This window comes from Rhipicephalus microplus, chromosome 5, assembly GCF_043290135.1.
Source record: "Rhipicephalus microplus isolate Deutch F79 chromosome 5, USDA_Rmic, whole genome shotgun sequence".
NCBI lineage: Eukaryota > Metazoa > Arthropoda > Arachnida > Ixodida > Ixodidae > Rhipicephalus > Rhipicephalus microplus.
The window spans coordinates 41763715-41784947 of record NC_134704.1 but is presented as its reverse complement, the minus strand read 5'-3'; the positions used below and the strand labels follow the sequence as shown (position 1 = coordinate 41784947).

At 46.1% G+C, this 21233-nt stretch overlaps 2 protein-coding genes across 4 annotated transcripts; one reads left to right on the top strand and one right to left on the bottom strand.

Moving 5' to 3' along the window:
• The first annotated feature begins 62 nt into the window (after window positions 1–62).
• LOC119174663 (mitochondrial potassium channel) lies at window positions 63–3922 on the top strand. The gene is made up of 3 exons (XM_037425673.2): window positions 63–469; window positions 631–777; window positions 2604–3922. The coding sequence occupies exons 1-3, from the start codon at window positions 272–274 to the stop codon at window positions 3357–3359; spliced, it is 1101 nt and encodes a 366-aa protein (XP_037281570.2). The 5' UTR covers window positions 63–271; the 3' UTR covers window positions 3360–3922.
• Window positions 3923–6950: 3028 nt separating this feature from the next.
• LOC119173903 (proton-coupled zinc antiporter SLC30A2) lies at window positions 6951–20970 on the bottom strand. Of its 3 annotated transcripts, none has more exons than XM_075895284.1 (9): window positions 20875–20970; window positions 20092–20227; window positions 19272–19418; window positions 18505–18658; window positions 17097–17303; window positions 13077–13299; window positions 11377–11559; window positions 10018–10504; window positions 6951–7616 (listed from the first exon to the last, which is right to left on the bottom strand). In XM_075895284.1, exons 1-9 carry the CDS (start codon window positions 20890–20892, stop codon window positions 7471–7473), a joined length of 1701 nt encoding a protein of 566 aa, XP_075751399.1. In that variant the 5' UTR covers window positions 20893–20970; the 3' UTR covers window positions 6951–7470. The 3 variants fall into 3 exon arrangements, with proteins under 3 accessions (XP_075751399.1, XP_075751400.1, XP_075751401.1); XM_075895285.1 differs by having other exon boundaries at window positions 10018–10501; XM_075895286.1 differs by lacking the exon at window positions 19272–19418.
• Between the last annotated feature and the right edge of the window lie 263 nt (window positions 20971–21233).

Sequence of the window (21233 nt, the reverse complement as noted above, 5' to 3'; positions counted from 1 at the left end):
TTGTTTTGCGTTCGATGCAGTGGCTGCGCCGAATTGACTTCCTCATGCTGTGTGGGCTTCCTCTGTGCTGTGTGGGAAAGTTGGCGAACCTCATGGGTGGTTTATAGCCGGCTGTAGTAATGTGCAAACTTTCGTGTAACTGACCAGAGCGACGTAACGCAGGTGTGATAGGGCGCAAGTACAGGCGTGGGATGACCCTGACATAGTGGCTGGCTGCCGGTAAACCTAATACTGCCGTTTAGTTCGTTGTTATTACTTTCGGAACGTGACAATGTCGCCGATCAAATTTCTCTCAATTACGCAAAGGGTGTGCAGCCCTATACCGTCACTACAAAATTCGCCTCTTCTTGTGCCTGGAAGGTGTCAACACACTCACCCTTTGGCGGCAAAGGTGTTCAGTGTATTTCGCGTTTACGAAGACGTCGTTGGCCTCACCGAAGTAAAAGCGGCACAGACGAAGGTGCTGGAGGTAAGAAAAATCGCGTGATTTGGTGGTAACGCTTTTTGATAACGGGAATTCGACGCTGAAGTTTTCTCTGCCTGCGAGATGGCGTGGTTCAGTACTGCGTTCGACTACACATCGGCGCGAGTCGCCGTCATGTCGTTACATACGCGTGTTTTGCTTCCCAGGCGGAACAGAAGTTTGTGGCGACGCAAGAGCAGCGTCGTGAGAAGCAGCAACGGATTTTACAACTACAGAACCAGCTGAAAGAAATCCACGCGGAACTTGACAAAACGCACCGGGGAGAGGATCGCTACCTCACCCTCATAACACAGGTACGGGATGCGTGTCGGAATACTGACAGCCTTACGCGCTAACTTTCGCGGGTGCACGTACTGAACTGCAGCAAACGAAACCTGTAATTTAAAGTGACAACTTGAAGGACTATGGCACGTTCACAGTGATGTCCTTGGAAACTTTTTCTCAACATCATTATGCACCTCCTCTGTAGTGTGAAATTTATCCTTCTCTCTCTCTTTTACTCCCCTCTCCCTCTCCCCATGTGTAGGGTAGCAAACTGGACGCATAGTCTAGTTAACCTCCCTACCTTTCCTACATTCCTTCTCTCTCTCTCTCTCTCAGACTTAAATCACTTAGTGCTGCTTTGCTTGCCCTAAAACGATATGCTGCTCCAAAGAGATATATTTGTTGTTAACCTCTCCGAACCTGCTTCAATATTGCGCTGGGAAGCTGGAAACCCTACCCGAGCCTTAAAAAACAAAACAAAATTTATATATGTAGCGTGCAGCCTATATGCCGGCTGCATACGCCAGTGTTACATGTACTCACTGCCTGTTTCGGAGGAATCTGTGTGAGATTAGTTTAGTATTATAACAATAATTAACTGCTGTTGTGAGACTTTGATGTGCTACTGACTACACTTACCCACCTAATCAGCTTTGACCTCATTTTTGCCACCAAGACTAGCCTTGTAAGTGTATGGACTATTTGGCTTGATTTTTGAAATCTTCTTTGACCATTTTGGTAAAGTATGAAAATTACATAATGAACTGGTTTCGACTGTAATCTGCTGCTTCGGCAACAGTTACATGGGATTGTGGCTACTTTTGAAATTTAGTGCTCAGTTTTACTGCTTTTGTATTATTTCTGCCACGAGTGCTAGTAATTTTTAAAATCTTTGTGTTTACTGGCCATCCAAATTCCTAATTATATGTTCCTTGCATTATAAATTCGTATCATATGTTCAATATGCTTAATAATAAATATTTACAAAATGCCTAAATGATGAGTTAAACCCCAGCTGAGAAATTCTTAAGCAGGGTATGGGCGCTAGAGTCGACCTTTTGACGAGCGGACTCATCAAAACAGCATCAGAACAGCTGTGCACTCTCCTCCTCTTTCGTTTGAATTGGAGGAGAGGGTACGGAAGCATACACACCATCACTGCATGATTATTACACACCATCACTGCATGACCATCACTGCGTGATTATTTTCCCATCACTGCATGATTATACACAACAGAAAGCTGAAGTAGAAAAGGGTTCACCTGGCTTGAGAAACCGCTACTTCTTGGTAGGGTATATTGCTTTGTCCAACAGTTGAAAGTTGACCAAGTTGAGAGATCAAGTCGAGACTCATTTGAACGAGCTGAGTCGGGTGAAATTTTATTCGGCCAAAAAGCTCACATTTTGTAGCTTTGAAAGACTGCGTGTTGAGGGAACAAGGCTTGTGCGCATAACGTAAACTTCAAATAGGGGTTAGTTGAAAGTTACATAGCACTGCACACATGAGGAAGGCATAATAATAGTATCTGGGTTTTAACGCCCCAAAACCACGATATGAGTGTGATTCCATAGTAGAGGGCTTCAGAAATTTCGACCACCTTTGGTTTTCTAACATGCACCTAAATCTAAGTACACTGGCCTCGGACATTTTTTTTTCCTGCATTGAAAATGCAGTCACCGCAGCCGGGATTCAATCCCGTGACCTCTGGGTCGGCAGTCAAGCGCGATAACCACTATACCACCGTGGTAGGGCAGTAAGGAAGGTTTAGTTGTTCTGAATGAGATGCTTTCTGTGCATTCCTTTTACACAAGCAGTTTGCCATAGTTGACGGTAACGCACTTTATTTTTATAGGAGCATGCCGTCATCAAAGAAGAGCGTGCTTTGCTTGAGCAGTTCAAGAATTTGGAAAAAGCGGAGCGAGATTACTTCGCTGCTCTTTCCTTGGCACTCCGGGAGAGCCACGAGAAAGAGCGGGCCCAGGGAGAGCGCACCAAATACTGGTCCATCATCGGTTCTGTCTGTGGCGCTGTCATTGGAATTATCGGGGCCACAATAAACAACCGGATACGTCTGAACCAGCTAAGGGACCTCGTGGAACGTTCATCCAGCCAACCAGAGGTACAACGTTTAGTCTACAGCCTCTCTGACGAGTTCAAGCGCCACAGAGACCAGATCGTAGAGTTTGTGTCTGATATTCGAGAGCTGCTCGGTGTTGCGCCCGTAGTTGCTGCTGTGGATCGTGGGACCAGGGCTGCCGCACTGCCGGTAATGATGACCAAAGACGAGGATAAGGTTGCAGCCGAGTCGGACCTCGAGCTTCAGATGCGAGAGGTGGTGGTGCTCGTGAAGCAGCAGCGTCAATTGCTAGAGAAGGAGACAAAAGAGATTAAAGCACTGTTGGCAGCCGACAGGGCCTTGGAGGAAGCTGAAGGGGACGTCAGGAGAGCAGCGGTGTACATTGGAGAAGACGTCAGAGACATAGTGGCGGACTCACAGCGGCAGCTGGAATGGAAAATGAAGATAAACTCGCTTGCCATGGTGGCACTGGTGTATGGAGCCCTTGCAGTGACTGTCCCACTATTAGCGGCATTTTTCAAGGGCTCCTGATGGTGGTTAAGTAATTAGTGAATTGCGACCAAGTAGTGTAGTTGGTAGCATTTTATTGTTTATTTCAATATGTGGATGCATTAAGAGGACCAGTGAAGATTTCATTGGTTAATTGCTTTAGCATTCAGCTTTATAGTTCCTGCTAAGTGTCATGCAGTGCCTCAATAGCAGGAAAGTGTTCATTGCAAGTAGTACCAAACCAAGAGGGGTATTCCCCAGTTTTTTTTTGGTGCTCTCTTTAGTGCACTGTGAGCAGTAGCTTCCATATGAACGGACATACACCTTAGCTTAGTGCGTGTTTTTTTTTTTGCTGCTTCGTACTGTTCATAGAATATGCTGTTTTCTGTCTAACGAACTCAATCTTTTGTTGTAAATTATAAGTTTATACAATTTTCAAAGTAAATGAAATGCCATATTTTAAAATAAGAGTTTTGTTTATTTGCTGGTCATCTTGTCCAAATAAATGTTAGCTCGTGCTCTTAATCTAGGAGGACCTTGCACCATGTGCACCACCACAAACAATGCCCTGCATGTGACAATATGATTCGCTCGGAGGATTTCAAGCTGGACGGTTGTGCCCTCGCGATCTCCGACTTCAGCGTAGCTCCCGCCGACTGGTTCGCCCTCCGCGGTCTCCTGATGCCGTGCAGCTCTCGCATTGTGGCACCCCGCCCTTGGACTGCTTCGACCGGATCCCCACTTTCCTATCTCCTTCTTTTTTCCTCTCGTTGGCTGGCGGCTTCTTCTCCGTCTATTTTCCTTCTATTCTTTTTATCCCTCCTTCCTTCTCCCTATATCTTTTATTCCCCATATCCCATTCCTCTGCTGACCTGTTGAGGTGTCCTCGTAAGGAGAGACAGTTACGGGTCGGCACCTTTCTTTTCTTTTCTTCTGATATAACCACTTATATATGTGACAATATATTCATGTGTGTGCTTATGCGGATGATACCATGTTAACACCAAAGTTTCCCGTTACAGTGCACACGTAAGCATTAAAAATATGCAGAGCTTTAGCTGTGCACTATCACAAACGGTACCCTGCATATGACCATATTTGCCATGAAGATGCTTTAGTGTGTGCATAACCTAGATAACACCAGGTTGTTTAGATTCTAAAGTTTATAGTTATCGTGCACATGTAAGCATTAAAAAAAATTAGAGGAGGTTTGAACTTCGCTTTCATATGTAGATCCTGATAGCTTGATTGGGCCTCATGCACATCTTATTGCCTTCTCAACTGTTAGCTTGCTTCGGTTCTCTGTGCATGCCTCAACCTTGCTGTGGGAAAATGAATGACTGTGCATGTAACAGCCACTTCGAAGTATTGTTTAATGCTCATTGCAAGCACACTTGTTAAGTGCCCACTGCACCATAATTATTGCTTTTGTGAATCAGCAAAGGGCCCGCTACGCGTCCATAGAGCAGCACATGAACTTGTGCAGCTGTTAATTTTGTTGATGGTTCCACTCCTGATGATAAAATATGTCTGAACTCTTTGTAATGAGTGGGTCTTTAAAACACCCACTCGTTGTTCTATTCACGTGTCTCGATCCTGGCACAATGCTACACTTTTTCCATGCAATGTATGAGGAGCCTTGTTTTTAAGTTCCCCGAATCTAGAACTGAAACTAGCACAAACAAGGCTTTATTGGCACATACATACTCTCAACTTCCCTTCATAAGAGTAATAATAAATTATTATTAGTGGTTTATGATTACTGTTTTAGATGAAAGTTGAGAGTACTATGTATGTGAAAAAGGGGCTTATTTGAGCTAGTGTTGGTTCTGGATTTAGCCCATTTCGAAAAAAACTCCTCAAGTTATGCACTGAAGGGACTCTTTCCAGTGCACGAAGCAGTTTCAACAATTCTCATGGCTCTGTAATATAACGTCTGCTTGCCACACAGACAGCCCAAATTGGATCCTCAGTTGAATTCAGAATTTTTATTTTTATTTTTTGCATCTTTCCCGTTTTTTGGTCATGTCGAGGTTTTTCGCCCACAACAGGCTACACTTCTTTACGCCACCTCCGATGCTGGAATTTCTGCAATATGATCTTTAATGCTATCGTGTTAAATTATGTGCATTTTTATCTGAGCATCATTACGTTGTTTTGCTACGTAAATATGTTGAATGTTATAAGTGTTCTGATTATTACTGCACTTGCCATTTTTGGGTACTTGACACTTTCCAATATTTATGCCAGGGCCTAACAATTCTTTGTTAAACCTTGAGCACAGGGTAATTGCCATGTAATTGGTAGTTGCCATGGTTAATTGCCATGAAGAGAAATGTGATGGAAAATTCATACTATAGTGTAAATGCCGCATACACTCTGAATTTGGCAGTGGTAATGCAGGAGGTAACTTTATTGTCTCAATGCATATTGCATTAATGTCTACATTTATTCCCCAATGGTTTCTGCCAGAATTAGCTGAATGCATTACTATGCATTGCTTGCATAGCAACATGATAGCGTTAAAGACCTCGTTTTGCAGAAATGTGCAAATAAAATAAATAATAAAATATCACTGGTCTGAATGAAAATCGAACTTGGGTCGTTTGCGTGGCAAGCGGGTGATCTACCACAAAGCCACATGCATTGTAAATTCAGTGAAACTAACTTTCTCTGCTTTGAAACGCAATGAAGCAACATTCACGCCAAACGCACACAACCTGTGTACATGCTTCACAATACAACACGGGATATCGCATTAATGAATGGTGGTACAAGCGTACATTGCCATCAGGCGTCAGAACATGCGATTATCATTAATCACTTCATCATTTAAAGCCACTCATCCTCTATAAAAGGTGCACACATTACTGCACTTATTTCCTTTATGCAGTGTACTGCTCTCAAGAAAAGCTCGAAAAGATTTCACGCACATAATTGCCCATAGTTCAAAGCACAGTACCCATTACATAGAACGCAGCCATATACGAAAGCTTCACTGACACAAGCATCTTTCAAGTAGTTGAAGTGGGCACTAATGATGGGATATCACCATCGCTTTCAACTCTTAAAAGCGAAGCACAAGTATCCCCCTGTATAACAGCGAAAGCCGTTATTAGATCACAACAGAGGTCACAACAGACCGTAGTTGTCTTCCGCACTGTCACCCCAAATATGAAAAAAAGAAAACAGTAAATAAAAACACCAAGGACACTATGGTGTTCAAACCCCGGTCTCCTGCGTGGCAGTCCAGTACTGTACCACTGAGCCACGCCAGATCTTGGGGCTCCTTTGCAAATTAGCCTTAAGCAGGCTTGATGTGGGGAAAGAAATTTTCGTCGCATGATTCGAATTGCGCAACGAGTGGGTCATCAAATGCTCTAACCTCTTACAAAATCTTGGATCTTGTTCACCTATTAACAGTGCCGCATGCCCACTGTGTGGGATTGTGGGGATCACAGAAACTTCTGACAATTCTTCATTGTCGCCAGCCCCAGCACAAAAAAATGGCACAAAGTTCCTTTGCAAGTGTACAGCGGGTACCATGGCATAGTGCATGCCTGCTTACTACACAATTATTAATGGTGTAGTGGGTACCCTGCAAGTGTGCTTGAAGCAGCAACCCAAAGAGTGTTAAAAAAAAACTACTTTTTATTCAAATGCACATCTTTATAATCTGCACCAATTGTTAAACACCTTATATTTCTCATTTTTGAAATATGTACGCTTGTTAAATATTTTATATTTCATAACATTTTTTATTTATATATTGGAGAGGGCAAAGATCCACAACTTTGTTATTGCCATAGAAAACAACCTATACGAGCTCACTCAGTACACCACTTCTCTTCAGAAAATATTTACTGTTATGTAGGCGATGAACCTGAAGTCGCAACTCGCACAACGTTTGTGTTGACAAACTCTAGACATTACTACACGTGTACTCACGTGCATGATATCAATATATGCTTCACAATATTTCATTCTACGAGAATGGCCGCTTGTAGGCATTTACAAATAATCTTGTTTGTGAAAATGCATTTTTACTTGGTAAAACATTAGCAATCGAAGTAACATATAATAGCTCTAATGAGTGCCGCATTGTGGAGGCCTAGAACAAACACCAGGCTTGAAACCGCAGTGTTGATGCGCCTCAGCTAAGCTCGCTGCATCGCCGACAGTGTTGTCGGATGCCTTCTTCAAACTCTTCCATCTGCAGAGTCAGCTTGAAGACGTCGAAGTTGCGGCGAATCGTCCTGGAGGCATTGCGCCGCACTGACATGGCATCCGCACCAGGCACTGCGGGCAAAATGTCGAGTTATTGTAGATGACTCCGAAATGGATTGTGTTTCCTGTTTATCAACCAATGAGTGTGTCTACTCTATCGCTTTAATATTCCAAAATAGTGTCTTTCTAGCATGATCTTTAGGTATGACAAACCACGACCTATGCTTATGATTACTTCTACTGCTCTTTGACTGAATTTTTGCTCAGTTTAACAATGATAGGCGACCGTCCAATAAACAAGCAGTGTTGAACGATTGCGAAAACAAAAAAGAATCGGGAAACTTTCAAGGAGCAGGAAAATTCAAGTATTGTAAGTGTATTCCTGTAACAATCAAATCACTAAACACTCAGTTATTTGTTCTTTAGAGGCAGTGTCTAACCTGTTAGAGTTTGCTTAATATTCAGTTCTTATCGAGGTCTCCTTTCTTTTTTGTAGGTTGTGTCTGTTCAGTTCTTTCGTGCTCTTGTAGCGGCAGGCAGCTTCTCCGATAATGAACGACGTAATTTGCGTGATTCACTGCACAACTTTTTTGTGGTATTTTTTTTCGCAGCTCACAACTGTTCTGCGGTGAAGCTAAAAAGCGAGAGCTGTTGCGCGTGAGTCACCGCATTTCGAGGTCTAAGGCTGAGTCAACCGCATAATAGTTCGCGTAATATTTATTTCTCATTGGGGTCTTTTCCTTTCTTTCTTCTTTCTTCGGTTGTGTCGTCCTTTCGCGTTTATTATTATTTATTTATTTTTGCGGCGTGCAGTTTTTTCGATAACAAACGCCGCAGTTAGCGTGCTTCACTGCTCAACTAGTTTTTATCATTTTTCACCTCGTTACACAACTGTTTTGCGGTGAAGCTAAAAGAAGCAAAAAAAAGTGTTGCGTGCGAGTTTGCATATTTTTTAAAGACGCACCTCACTCATTTTTCTTCCATACTTCGCAGTTACCGTCAAGTTATGCGCCCTGTTTGATACCAGTCGAAGCAGTGCCGTTTCGTCGGCGCTGATATTTCCGCTGAAGAGAGATCAAAGAGCAATTGCGTGCAGGGGCGCGGCTCATCTTTCAGTATGCTACCGTGGAGATGAACGTGAGATAAATATACGTGCTGTACAGTGCTACGCTGCTTGGAATTTTTTTCACGAGACGTTACTGGCTATATTTTAGTAACTTTTCAACGGAGTCCTCTTAAAAATGTACCAGAATATGCTTGAAGTTTCTGCGCCATGCACACCTGTTCTTACTGTGTTTTAAAGTTGACAAGGGCCAACGTAGCATATCTCAATATTAACTCAGCCAGTCTTCTAAATCCAAGATGTCGCATGGCCGGCAGGCGCTGAGGATTTGGCGCGAAATTCAAAACAAGACACTGACTTCCCTTCCCGAGAATGTTGAATCGTGATATAATTGTAAGGATTTCACGTCCCAGAACCACGACACGATTATGAAGGAAGCCATGGCTGAGGGCTCCGATGATAGCGATGGCCTAGGGTTCTTTAATGTGCTCAGCTCCAAATACGCGGGCCGCCAGCGTTTCGCTTCAATCGAAACGCGGTCACCGCGGCCGGGTTTCGATGCCGCAACCTTCGGGCCAATGTTGGATTCTGTAGAGTGCACTGGCGTAGTCGGGAGGGCGTGGAGGAGTTCGAAAGCCCCTGAAGAAACGTTTACCAGGGTCTACAAACGTTGCTCTGAAGCTTATCAATTTTGTACTCGTATCTACAGAAGCACAGCTTGACATAAAAATGCCGCCATATCCACGAAGTGAATGATGATGAGTGGGCGAAGCTCCGGAGGTAAACCTGGTAAACCATGAATCCTCCGTACATTTTGCCCACTCGATTTTATTGCAACGCTCCCCTTAGCGTACGTCGCCGCACTATATCGAACGATGACACGCGCCATATGTGGCATCATTCCTATTTTATAACACCTCGCATCTTTCATAATCAACTACACGTACCGCCGTCTAGTTTATAACATCTTGCATCTTTTGGACAGATGGACGGACGGATGGATGGATGGACGGACGGATGGATGGATGGACGGACGGACGGACGGATGGACGGACGGATGGATGGATGGACGGACCGACGGATGGATGGATGGATGGACGGATGGATATGGCTGTACCCTTTAGATCGGGCGGTGGCTAGCGTAATACTTAGAACTGAACGAGAGGTGGCTACATACAGGGGACGCACAGCCCACGCCTTAAGGAGCTTCGCTCCTAAAAAAAACGCGTACCATGAAATCCTTCATTGATGGTACGCGTATATTTTTCTGTGTCTCAGTATACGCATGCCTAGGAACAAGTTTACGAAGTTGCAGCGGGACATTTCGGCCGCTTACAAAGTACAAGGACAATGAGCACCCAAGTTCTTCTGAAAACACACTCGTCCAAACAGCCGCACGGCAATACAGACCGAGCACGACGTGCGCAGAGACGGCGATCTTGTCGAGGCTCAGCGCCCAGATGTGCAGGTCGTGCACGCGCGCCACGCCGTCGACGGAGAGCAGGAGCCGCTTGACCTGGAGGTAGTCAACGCTGTGCGGGATGCCCTCCATGAGCACGTTGAGCGCCTCCCGCAGGATGGTCAGCGTGGTGACCAGCACGATGACCGAGAACATGAGCGTGCACACGGGGTCCACGACGCCGCAGCTCGGGCAGAAGTAGATGACGATGGCCGCGATGAGCACGCCCACGCTCTGGATCAGGTCGCCCAGCACGTGGATGAAGGCGGCGCGCACGTTGATGTTCATCACGCCGCGGCTCTCGCTACGCGGCGCCGGCATAGCTGGGAGGACGTTGCCGGCCTCGGGCGCCTGCGAGTCGGCGACCGCGCCGTGTTGCGGCGGCGACTGCGCCGGGGTCGTCGCGCTTGCGGGATGACTGCAGGACGCCTTCTGCTGCTGCGTATCAAATATTTTACCATTGATCAAATATAGTAGAACCAGGTGAATTAGGATAGCCATTTTGTAAACCACGAAACTATGATGACAATTAACTGCCAGCGTTTTACGTCCCAAAACCATGATACGATTACGAGAGCCGCGGTGGAAGGCTCCTCGTGCTTTTCTTGAACGTGTGCCTAAATGTAAGCTGACGGGCCTTTACATTTTTGCGCATACATCGAAATGCGGTCGCCACTGCTGGGACTCGATCGATCCCGCTATCGTCTGGTCAGCAGTCGTGCCCCATGGGCCACCGCGGCGGGTGAAGCCATTTTGTTGTCCGCGATAAGAAGGTACAACACTTCGTTGAGCTGAGTATAAAACGTATGTGTATTATATCAGCGTCTAACAAAGCCTGAACTGCGGCAGGCGTTCGCCCTCCAGCCATCACCATTGACAAGCGCGCGTATGGTTTGACAGAGTGTACTAGAAGCATGTAGCACTGCGCATGGGCGCGCCTGTCCAAAGTGATAACTGGACGGTGCTTGCCGCTGTCCACGCTTTATTTGAGGCTGATAGTATACATGCTTCCGTCCCCGCATTAAATCTTCGAAGGCCCGGTGTCTTCTTAAGAATCGCTCGATCCATTATCTGGCTGAGCGCACGAAACCAATACAATAGAAAGACAAATAGGTGAGCTAAATTATAGCTATATTGCTTCCGAATTCTTTCGTTCTGTCGCATTGCAATGCAATACGACATGCAGCGCTTCACGCTGCATTCCCATTTCAGCGCCCTATAGAAGCGCTTGAGTGTGCAGGTAATATAAAGGTGCTCTTCAGAAATCTTCGAGGTGAAGTTCTCCGTGCTCATTAGCTCCTTGAACTTACTACATTTTGACCATCCGGCGGCGACGTTAAAAGATCGTGCACACCGACGGACGCATTAACTGCGGCAGTCCCGGGCGCAGCCAAGGCGTTGTCCAAGACGTTTCCGTTGGCGCTGCTGTCGAAGTGTCGTCGCATCCCGGAGTCTAACGCGCCGTTCTCTTCCGAGTTGCTCGAGGATTTGGCCTGAGCGCAATGAAAAGGGTCGAAATTCAGATGTTGAAGTGCTGAACGCAGCAACGTTTCTGTATTCGAATGATTGAATGAAGAAATGAATGAATATTTTCCAGTGAGCAATTAAGGAGGAATAGAAAAAAAAAACCCCTTCATAAGAGGAGCGCTGATTTGGTTAGGAAGAAATAACGCACAAGAGAACTGACGTTCAATTGCAACTGAGTTATTTACTCGACAAAGCTTCACGCCAAGAAAGCTTATGCGCGTATGTGAACCGACAACAGGCACTGTCAAAAAAAAAAAAAGGACAAATCGCCGATAGATCTGGTAACAATCTGGAACGGGGGTACATTTATTCAGTTTAAACATTTAAGTGCTCTGAAGGAAGGTCGTTCTTTAATCGTCAAATGCACCGAAGGCACACTGATGCACTGAGAAAAAAAAAAAAGCTGCAGAGAGACGGCTTGAGAAGTTGGGTGCGCTGTGATCATCAATCCACATTTTCTGTTCATTTCAGACCTCAACACAACGGCATGCGTAATAGACGTGTTGTATATTACACAATGGGCAGAGCCAGTATTTTTATTTCAGGTGCTCCTTCGTGGCTCAGTGGCTAACGCTTCACACCCACAAATAACTTTATTTCTTTTCTTCTTAAAGAGGAACACGTAGTTGGCGTTTTCGTTGACTTCTCTCGTGTATCTTGACGCAAACATCTATTAACTCACTCAGCTCTGTTAATCTAAGGAAACATGCCTTTGACCGAAAAGTGGGTGCTGAGCAGATGAATTCGGCGAAGGGCGTGTGGCCTGGTCTGCGACTCCGGTTACGCACTCGCACTGCACACAACCTTGGTCCGTAGCCAAGAGGAGGGGTTTGCCCTAGGGCCCCTACCGCTTTCGAAATTCTGATGGTGTTCTGCCGAAAACAAGTTATGAAAGGGGGTGTTTTTTCTAAAATAGTCAAGGGTCTTCAGCTAATCTCCTGGCTCACCAAAGACTAAACTTACTTCAGTGGCTAATTATGGGTAATAATTCTAACAATCTCAAATAATAATAAATTAATGATGATATTCTAATTCTAAATTGATCACAATAGTCCGACTAATTTATCGTAATAAAGATTGAGCCAAATCTGGACCCTGGGATTCAGACTTGCTGTTCCAGTACAAGTTGCTCGTCATTCTTTATTCGATATATATATATATATATATATATATATATATATATATATATATATATATATATATATATATATATATATATATATATATATATATATATATATATATATATATATATATATATATATATATATATATATCAGGGGATGAGTTATACTCATCCCCTGATGAAGGGAGGACCCCTCCCGAAACTGTTTGGAAATAAATATATTTATCCTTGTTGACAACGCTCCCGTTGTGCCATATCCCATATATATATATATATATATATATATATATATATATATATATATATATATATATATATATATATATATATATATATATATATATATAATAAGTGCACCTGTTGGCTCCCGGACGGCCCAGCGTTCGCCGTCGTGACCCGTTGTTCGGCCTTGTGATTCTGAAGAGTCCCGGCTTCGTCGCGGCCCAAGGTATCGGTGTGGTGCACCGGCGGCGTTTCCGGACTGGACTGGTTGTAAGGCGGCGACGACATGGATGGGGCGCTGGCGCTGTGACCGCTGGTTCCAACATCGAGTACGTGCTGCGGACTCATCGCTTGTAGGCTGCCTGCAACGGCGACGGCAGAGACACGTCTTTTGCTGTGTTGCACGTTTCACGCCATTCATCTCGCTGTGTCATAGTTTCTAGCATGGAGAAAGATAACAGAAAAGAACATGGGATGGGACAGATCCCTAAACCACCTCAAATGATATTTAACAAGAAAGGGTTTATGCCGCTGTCCGCCACTGGTCCACTGACGTACTTCCGTCACGGAAGTGACGTTGTAAAATATACTGATAAATTGCGAAAAAAGAAAACAGAAGGCAAGCATTTGTCGCGCGGAATCTAACCAGCAAGTTTTCGATTTTTAGCGCGCGGCGATTATCGAGACAAGAAGAGAGCAGAGTAGATTAGGGAACAGACGGGGGTTAAGGATATCATAATTGAAATCAAGAAGAGGAAATGGACATGGGCCGGGCATGTAGCGCGTAGACAGGATAACCACCGGTCATTAAGGGTAGCTAACTGGATTCCCAGAGAAGGCAAGCGAGTTAGGGGGAGACAGAAGGTTAGGTGGGCACATGAGATTAAGAAGTTTGCGGGTATAAATTGGCAGCAGCAAGCGCAGAACCGGGTTAACTGGCGGAACACGGCAGAGGCCTTTGTCCTGCAGTGAACGTAGTCAGGCTGATGATGATGATGATGATTATCACTACGCCACGGAGCGTACGTTGTCCGGAATGCTAACGGTAAGCCATTTATATACACTATACACTGTTTTGCAGTCCTCATAGCTTCGAAACTTTAGAGCGTTTTCGTTATCAGTGGCGAGGTGGCGCGAAACCCTCGCGTTGGGCGCGCTCTAAAGGTCGTCGCCTGCGCGAAGCGCCGCCTCCACGGAGCGTAGTCTCTTCGGCGCGTGCGCGCTTATCAGATTCATAATTCGGGAGAGGACGGAGGTCACTTCAAAAGCTGCGCGGCCGAGTTTACGAATGGAGCGCGCCGCTGACACCCGGCGCAGGAATAATTTTGGCAGTTTAATCCGAGCAACAAGAATTTAAAAAGTAATAGCCGCGCATGACAAGTGAGGTACAACGAGATTAAGTGATACGCTCATCAATAAAAGTGAACTCTTTTTTGTGCAATGTAACCGAGGTCTGGCTTACGCAAGCATCACGTGACTTGTTAATATGATAGGCTTCAGACACCTCACGGGTGAATTGATCGTGGTGCTTAAAAATAATAACAGTGTTAGACAGAAGAGGTGTGCACCCACACATGGCACAATGCGAAGCTAAATGGGAAGGCGTGCCGTTATGCAAAGAGAGATAGTGCTCCCGCAACCTTTTATTGATACAGCGGCCCGTCTGTCCCACATAATGAAGGCCACAAGATAAAAGAATGCGGTACACCACCCCCACAGCACAAGGCACATACTTATATCTATGGTTTACGGCACATTTCTTTGGTGGTTTAAAAGGACGTGCAGCTAGGAAAATCAATCGGGCAAAAATGAAGTTCGCAGTAATTCCTTATATGCATAAACTGGCACATGGGTTAAAAAATGTTGGTTCCCGCTACTGAGTTGATGTGGTTTTTAGGGCACCCAATAAATTGGGAAAGATATGTGCTTTGGTTTCCAATCAGCTAGACAAGATGGACAAGCCAGATGTAAAGAAATGTGCCGTAAACCATAGATATAAGTATGTGCCTTGTGCTGTGGGGGTGGTGTACCGCATTCTTTTATCTTGTGGCCTTCATTATGTGGGACAGACGGGCCGCTGTATCAATAAAAGGTTGCGGGAGCACTATCTCTCTTTGCATAACGGCACGCCTTCCCATTTAGCTTCGCATTGTGCCATGTGTGGGTGCACACCTCTTCTGTCTAACACTGTTATTATTTTTAAGCACCACGATCAATTCACCCGTGAGGTGTCTGAAGCCTATCATATTAACAAGTCACGTGATGCTTGCGTAAGCCAGACCTCGGTTACATTGCACAAAAAAGAGTTCACTTTTATTGATGAGCGTATCACTTAATCTCGTTGTACCTCACTTGTCATGCGCGGCTATTACTTTTTAAATTCTTGTTGCTCGGATTAAACTTTCAGTTGTGAGTGCAGCGCTGTGTGTGGTTCTCTTCTTTATAATTTTGGCAGTTGTTCGCGCTTGTCCTGCGTATATTTGTGCGCTCGTTTCGTGCGTTTTTCTCTTTCAACAGCGCGTTTTAAGTGTCGAGCTGTGACAGTTGTTAGTCTGCGTTCGTTCCTGTGTATGAATATTTCTTGCGTGCTTTCTGCTTGAGGTGTGCACTCCAGGTATCGAGCTGCTCGCTGTTTTTAACGTGACTCTGCAATTTGTTGCTGTTCCTGAAACAATGCGCAATAAACGCTAAACTACTTCTGTAAAGAGACGTTTCACATTCGTGTTACGTCGATTCTTATGTAGGGACATCAGCCACGTCTTTTTTAGGGGCGAAGCTCTTTAAGGCGTGCGCAGTGCGTCCCCAGTATGTAGCCACCTCTCGTTTAGTTCTTGCAGTGTCCACTAGATGGCGGTACATGTAGGTGATGATGAAAAGATGCGAGATGTTATAAACTAGACGGCGGTACTTGTAGTTGATGATGAAAGATGCGAGATAAAATAGGAAATAAATAGGACATCATTCCTATAAAATAGGAATGATGTCACATATGGCGCGTGTCATTGGTGGAAGGCAATTGTTCGATTTAGTGCGGCGACGTACGCTAGAGGGAGCGTTGTAATAAAATCGGATCGAGTGGGCAAAATGATTCATGGTTTACCAGATTTACCTCCGGAGCTTCGCCCACTCATCGTCATTCACTTCGTGGATATGGCGGCACTTTTTTCACACTGACTCACTCATTTTCAGGTTTTTAAATAATGTGGGACATCAGTATATAATACGAGCACGTGATCTTCCTAGAAGTAACTTGCCTGGAATGTGCAATACATGTTTAAAGAAAAAAAGAAGTAAAGCGACCATGGTCATTGTCGGCAAAGGTAATAGACGTAAACACGCGGGAGCGCATTTCAGAATGAAAAAAAAAAGCTTGAGAGTGCTTTGGTAGTTCATTGTGCACAGTAGTTTATCGTACTGACAAGAAGCTTGAGAGAGAAAAAAATGACTCTGTTGTTTTAAAAGGTTGCTCCTCAAACGACAATGCGGAACTGCCGGCTTGCACACGCACTAACTTGGTGACGTCAGCGTAAGTACAGTAGACCTGCATGGAGACTCTGCCTGTCGCGAAACTTCATGGTACTTGCGAGTGTGCACAATTAGTACACCCATCGGCGTCTTTGCCATACCCTATACGTGCTAACTGACCCCTTTTCGATCTTTTTACGACCCTTTAAAGCTGGCTTGTCCTTTGTAAGAAACTTTATGTGGTGAAGCAGCATTCTAGGACGCGAATCGCATTTGGCAAACACGCCAATGGGCGTCTCTTTCGCGTGCTCACAGATGCCGAGTAGTTCCACGTTCCTCGATAGGCAAGACGTCTATGCAGGTCTTTTCGGGCTCGTTTTATAGCTAGCACGTGTAGCTGCCGATGGTGCCGCATTGTCGTTGTAAAGCGACCTTTTCTTATGATTCCTTTAAAGCTGGCTCTCCTTTATAAAAATATAAGTGGTGAAGCTCTTTTAATGCTACCTCTTTTCTTCAAAGGGGACCTCTTCTCACGAACGCGAGGTCCCGCATGCTATATGTGTGCTTGCTTCTACGTCCACAGAAACCGCTTTAAGATTCTCATAGAATAAACACTCTTCGACTGACAGGTGAAATTTTTTCCCCGCATAACTCAATAATTTGATGGACTCTTTAGCCGATAGCTAAGACATGCCTGTGCCCAGCGCCGTGCGCGAGCCGACGCCACGGACGTCGTTCAGGTGGTTGTACTGTCGCGACGAGTCCATCTCGCTGCTGCTGGCGCCATGCGGCACGAATGGTTCAGTCGAGGGCAGCTCGAAGCGGCGCGTTGAATCCTCGGACCCATGGCTGTGGCCCAGGGGGCTCGTCGGGTGTATCTGCAGCGCCACGCCCATGCTGCGCGCGTAACCGCAGCGTCGATCATCCGCGCCCGCTCTCAAGCACGTCAGCACGCAAGCATGCAGCATTAAACAGAACGCCGTATTTGAATTACGCGCAAGTTGCCGATTACAGCGGCGGAATGTATACAAAGAAGGGCAGGGGCCGTTCCACGCGCTTCCCGCACAGCCGCAACGCACGTGCCGGGACGCCTACCGCACGCAAGCAGGGGACAAATAAGCCGATTGGCGACGCTGCGGAGGGTGAAAGAGCGTCGCCAATTGGCTTATTTGTCCCCCGCTTGCGTGCGGTAGTGGTCCCGGCAAGTGCGTCGTGGCTGTGCGGGAAGCGCGTGGAACGGCCCTAAGCAATGCCACGCGCCCTCTCTCTATATATAGAGAGGGAGAGGGCGCGTGGCTACGTGAAGTTGCACGCCCGCTTTCTCCGTAGGGAGAGGGTGCGGCGGTGCGTCAAAATTCCACGCGCTGCAACGGGTGCGATGTGGTCAGGCCTTTACATGTGACGTAAATGATCGCGAATGAAATCTTTGTGCAGGCACCCTTCTGTAATTGGAGTACAGTCATGTCGATGGTAAGGTGAGCGAGAGTTTCTGATCACATACAACTTAATTTGTTTGTAGTAGAGAATTCCTTTACAAATCCAGACAACTCCTTAAGTATAGCCCTTCATCTCAGCTAACTACCGTATTTACTCGGATATTATGCGCGCCAGCTACCTATACTATTGGCTAGTGTCGTAACTGTCCACTTTTCTAGCAGAACAATCCGTTTAGTCAGTCAGTCCAATCTTTGTGTTGTCAAGCGTTCGTATTTTTATTCATGTATTTATTTGTTTGTTTGTTCATTTTATTGTTTGCTTATGCATAATATCACCCAGTTTTTGCCTACGTAGGCGAAGAAGCGTTGTTTCTTCCAGGAGTAAATTCTGTAGTGAATGTGTGCTATAAGGGAATATATTGCTCAAAAATTGCATCTAACGCTGTCCCCGTAAGGGGCGTACACCGTCGTGCAGTCGGGAAGAACAGTTTATGAGGCACAGCGAAGGAATTGAGCATCCTCAATTCCTTCGCTGTCCGTTACGCGATGTGCCGGGTGCCGTTGCCATCTTGTACAATTTATAAACACTGCGTGTCATATTTGATGTGCGTTTAGCAAGCTCAGTCGAACGAAAAATACATTGAATATATCAGGCCGCTCACATTATGTTGACCACGACGCCGACGGAGGCGGATATGAGCATGATGGTGGCGTCGATGTTGTATTCCTTGTTGATCATCCTCTGGATGGCCATGTAGACCAGCACGCCGGTGACGGCCCAGATCATAATCACAGATGTCAGCGCGCCGATCACCTCTGCGCCAGTGCGGTGTACAGCAGCATAATTAGAAGAGCATAATCATTATTGGCAGTCGTGGTAACGGATGGACTGCATTACATTACGTCGGGCAGCCAGCGTCGGCGAGCAACTCTGTACGCGAAACCACTTCCTTCGCTTGTTGCCTCGTAGCACGCCACATATTGGGTGAAAACGGTTGGCCGCATTTTTCGACCGATGCACACTTGCGCGCCTGCGTTGACGTTGTCTAAACAGCGGCAGCTCTAAAACCTACCGTACAATCTGGCATGCACGGTGATCACGTGAGTGACACTTCTTGGCTTCTGTATATAGCGTAGTGAAATCCTGCCTCCTCCTCATTTGATTCTCTTCCGTGATGGTACAAGCTTCCGATGGAAGCTTGTCCAGCTAGTGCATGCGGCAAAAATTGATGATGATGAATGATGATGATGATGATACGTTCATGCCGTTTTATGGTACGAGAGCCAGTAAGACCGCCAAGACATCTACAACTGAGGCTGCTTCGTGCATATATGTCATGCAATCAATGTTAGCGTGGATGCCGGAGCGTAAGGACTTTACCAGTTCGTGTCGGTTACGTGTGAACGAAGCTCCAAGTGATCTGCGTACCTGCGCGGTACCAGCCAAAACTGAGGCGTTTCGTGGCGGGTCTGGCACCCATCCACAGGGAGAACAGGCTTATCATGAAGCTGGCGAAGTCTGTTAAGAGGTGCGCCGCATCCGTCGCTATCGCCAGACTGTTCGCCAAAATGCCGCCTGCATGAGCAAGACACATGTTTGTCACTGCATAAGTGATCATGCCGGAGAGTTCATGCATGCTTAGGGGGCTGCGGCACAATGCGTCTCTAAGGCTGAAGGGTTGATTTCAAGCTCCACGGGCGTTTCGGTATTCCCACCTTTGTCCCGACGTCACCAGGATAATCTCATGCCAGCAGCAGAAAGAACTTGTTCGTCTGCCTGCAGGTGCGCGTGCACCCTACTCCTAGACAACGTCCAGAGCCTAGCGAAGGGAGAGCGAAACGAGCGATGGCCGTATTTCGATCATTAAACGCGCGTAACTCCGCTATTACGGCGCTATTAGGAATGGCGTGCCGTAACGACAAGTTTGCAGGCTCTTGCGCAACTGAAACACCACAGCTACGTTTTGACCTCTGTATGGTTGCCATATAGACCATGAAATTGGAAGAGCATCCAGACGTACATCTGCTTTCTTGCTTTACTTTTGTATAAATTGAACCTAACTCATCGGAAGGTAGACCACAAAAGCCGCAATTGATCTTGCCGCCGACCTCAGCGTAGAAAATGTGCGCCAACTGGAAGGTGCTTTTCTTGTCCTATCAATGTAAATGCTGCGCTTATTGGAAAAGAAAATAATTCATTGTTCCTGCCTAATTTTTGCCCATATGTTCACGTTCAAGTGTGCACTTACCGATGAGCTCGAAGAGCATGAAGGTGAGGCAGAGAATACTGGCGCAGATGAGCCGCCGGCGAGCGCTCAGGTCCACGTCTATCTCTTCGTTTTGGTTTTTGTGGCAGTGGATGGACGAGACCTGTGCCGGGACTCCCTTCGAGTAATGCACGAGACAAGACAGGGAAGCCTATACTGCTTCATTTGTTCATGTATATACGGCAGCTTCAAGAACGCGTTTAATCGGCAAAGTCAATTCTTGCAGCTGCGGAAGCTCACTAATGCGCAATGCGATGTGGACCAGTAAACTTATAGGCTAAGCACCCCCCCCCCCTTTCATTTTTTATGTTATAGGTACAGGCCTTGAGCAGAATGGTGATTTACTCTATTGGCACAGGTCAGAAAGTCGTGTCGCAAAACGCAACTGTGCTACAGGCACACGGGAAGGTAGTAGGCCGGGGGAAGGGGGGGACGTGCCCTTCCCCCATTTTTTTGCCACGGGAACATATATTTAGCGTACTGCATGCAGTCGGCGCCATAACCGTTTTCACTAAAGCGTTTTTTTTTAATCAAAATTAACTGCGCTACGCCGCGCCTGAGACCTGCATCAGCTAACTACTAACGGTCGGATTCCACACAAATAACTCCGCCACAGCTGGGACCTGACGTTGTTGTTACGACACTATCGCGACAAGCACCTGCACGTAGTCGCGAGAGCAGTACAGGCCTCGGCTGTTTACGACTCGGGGCTGTTTCGCATCTGGCGCGCGAGGTCATCCTGAGCGGAAAAATGCCCGGACTTACGGCTTGCAGCTCATCCATAGAGAAGACCCGAGATTCGGTGCAAGCGGCTTGCGTTCCAGTCTCAGACTGCACCCGAAGCGATGCAGCGCACGAGTCCCGTTCTTCTTCCTTGAAGCTCGCGGTAGCGCGCCACTCTTCTTCTTTCCCGCTCAAATCACGTGTCTTTGTGCAATGTAGCGGTGCAGTGCCTTTTTTTTTTTTTTCGCCTCATTCACACAGCCCCATAGGCGGTGCGAAATGCTGAACTAGAACACACATAATATGAACCATCTTGCATTAATCCACAGTTAGGACCATAATTATTGATATTGTCGCGGTACAACGCGAATAAAACACAGGTACACCTTGAGGCAACGTAA

Coding starts and splice junctions, on each gene's coding strand:
- LOC119174663 (XM_037425673.2), top strand. CDS start 272: ATGTCGCCGATCAAATTTCTCTCAATTACGCAAAGGGTGTGCAGCCCT. Junction 470..630: donor CACAGACGAAGGTGCTGGAG/GTAAGAAAAATC, acceptor TTTGCTTCCCAG/GCGGAACAGAAGTTTGTGGC. Junction 778..2,603: donor ACCTCACCCTCATAACACAG/GTACGGGATGCG, acceptor TTATTTTTATAG/GAGCATGCCGTCATCAAAGA.
- LOC119173903 (XM_075895284.1), bottom strand. Junction 17,304..18,504: donor GGCGTCGTGGTCAACATAAT/GTGAGCGGCCTG, acceptor TTACGCGCGCAG/CATGGGCGTGGCGCTGCAGA. Junction 13,300..17,096: donor ACGGCGCTGGGCACAGGCAT/GTCTTAGCTATC, acceptor CGTTGCAGGCAG/CCTACAAGCGATGAGTCCGC.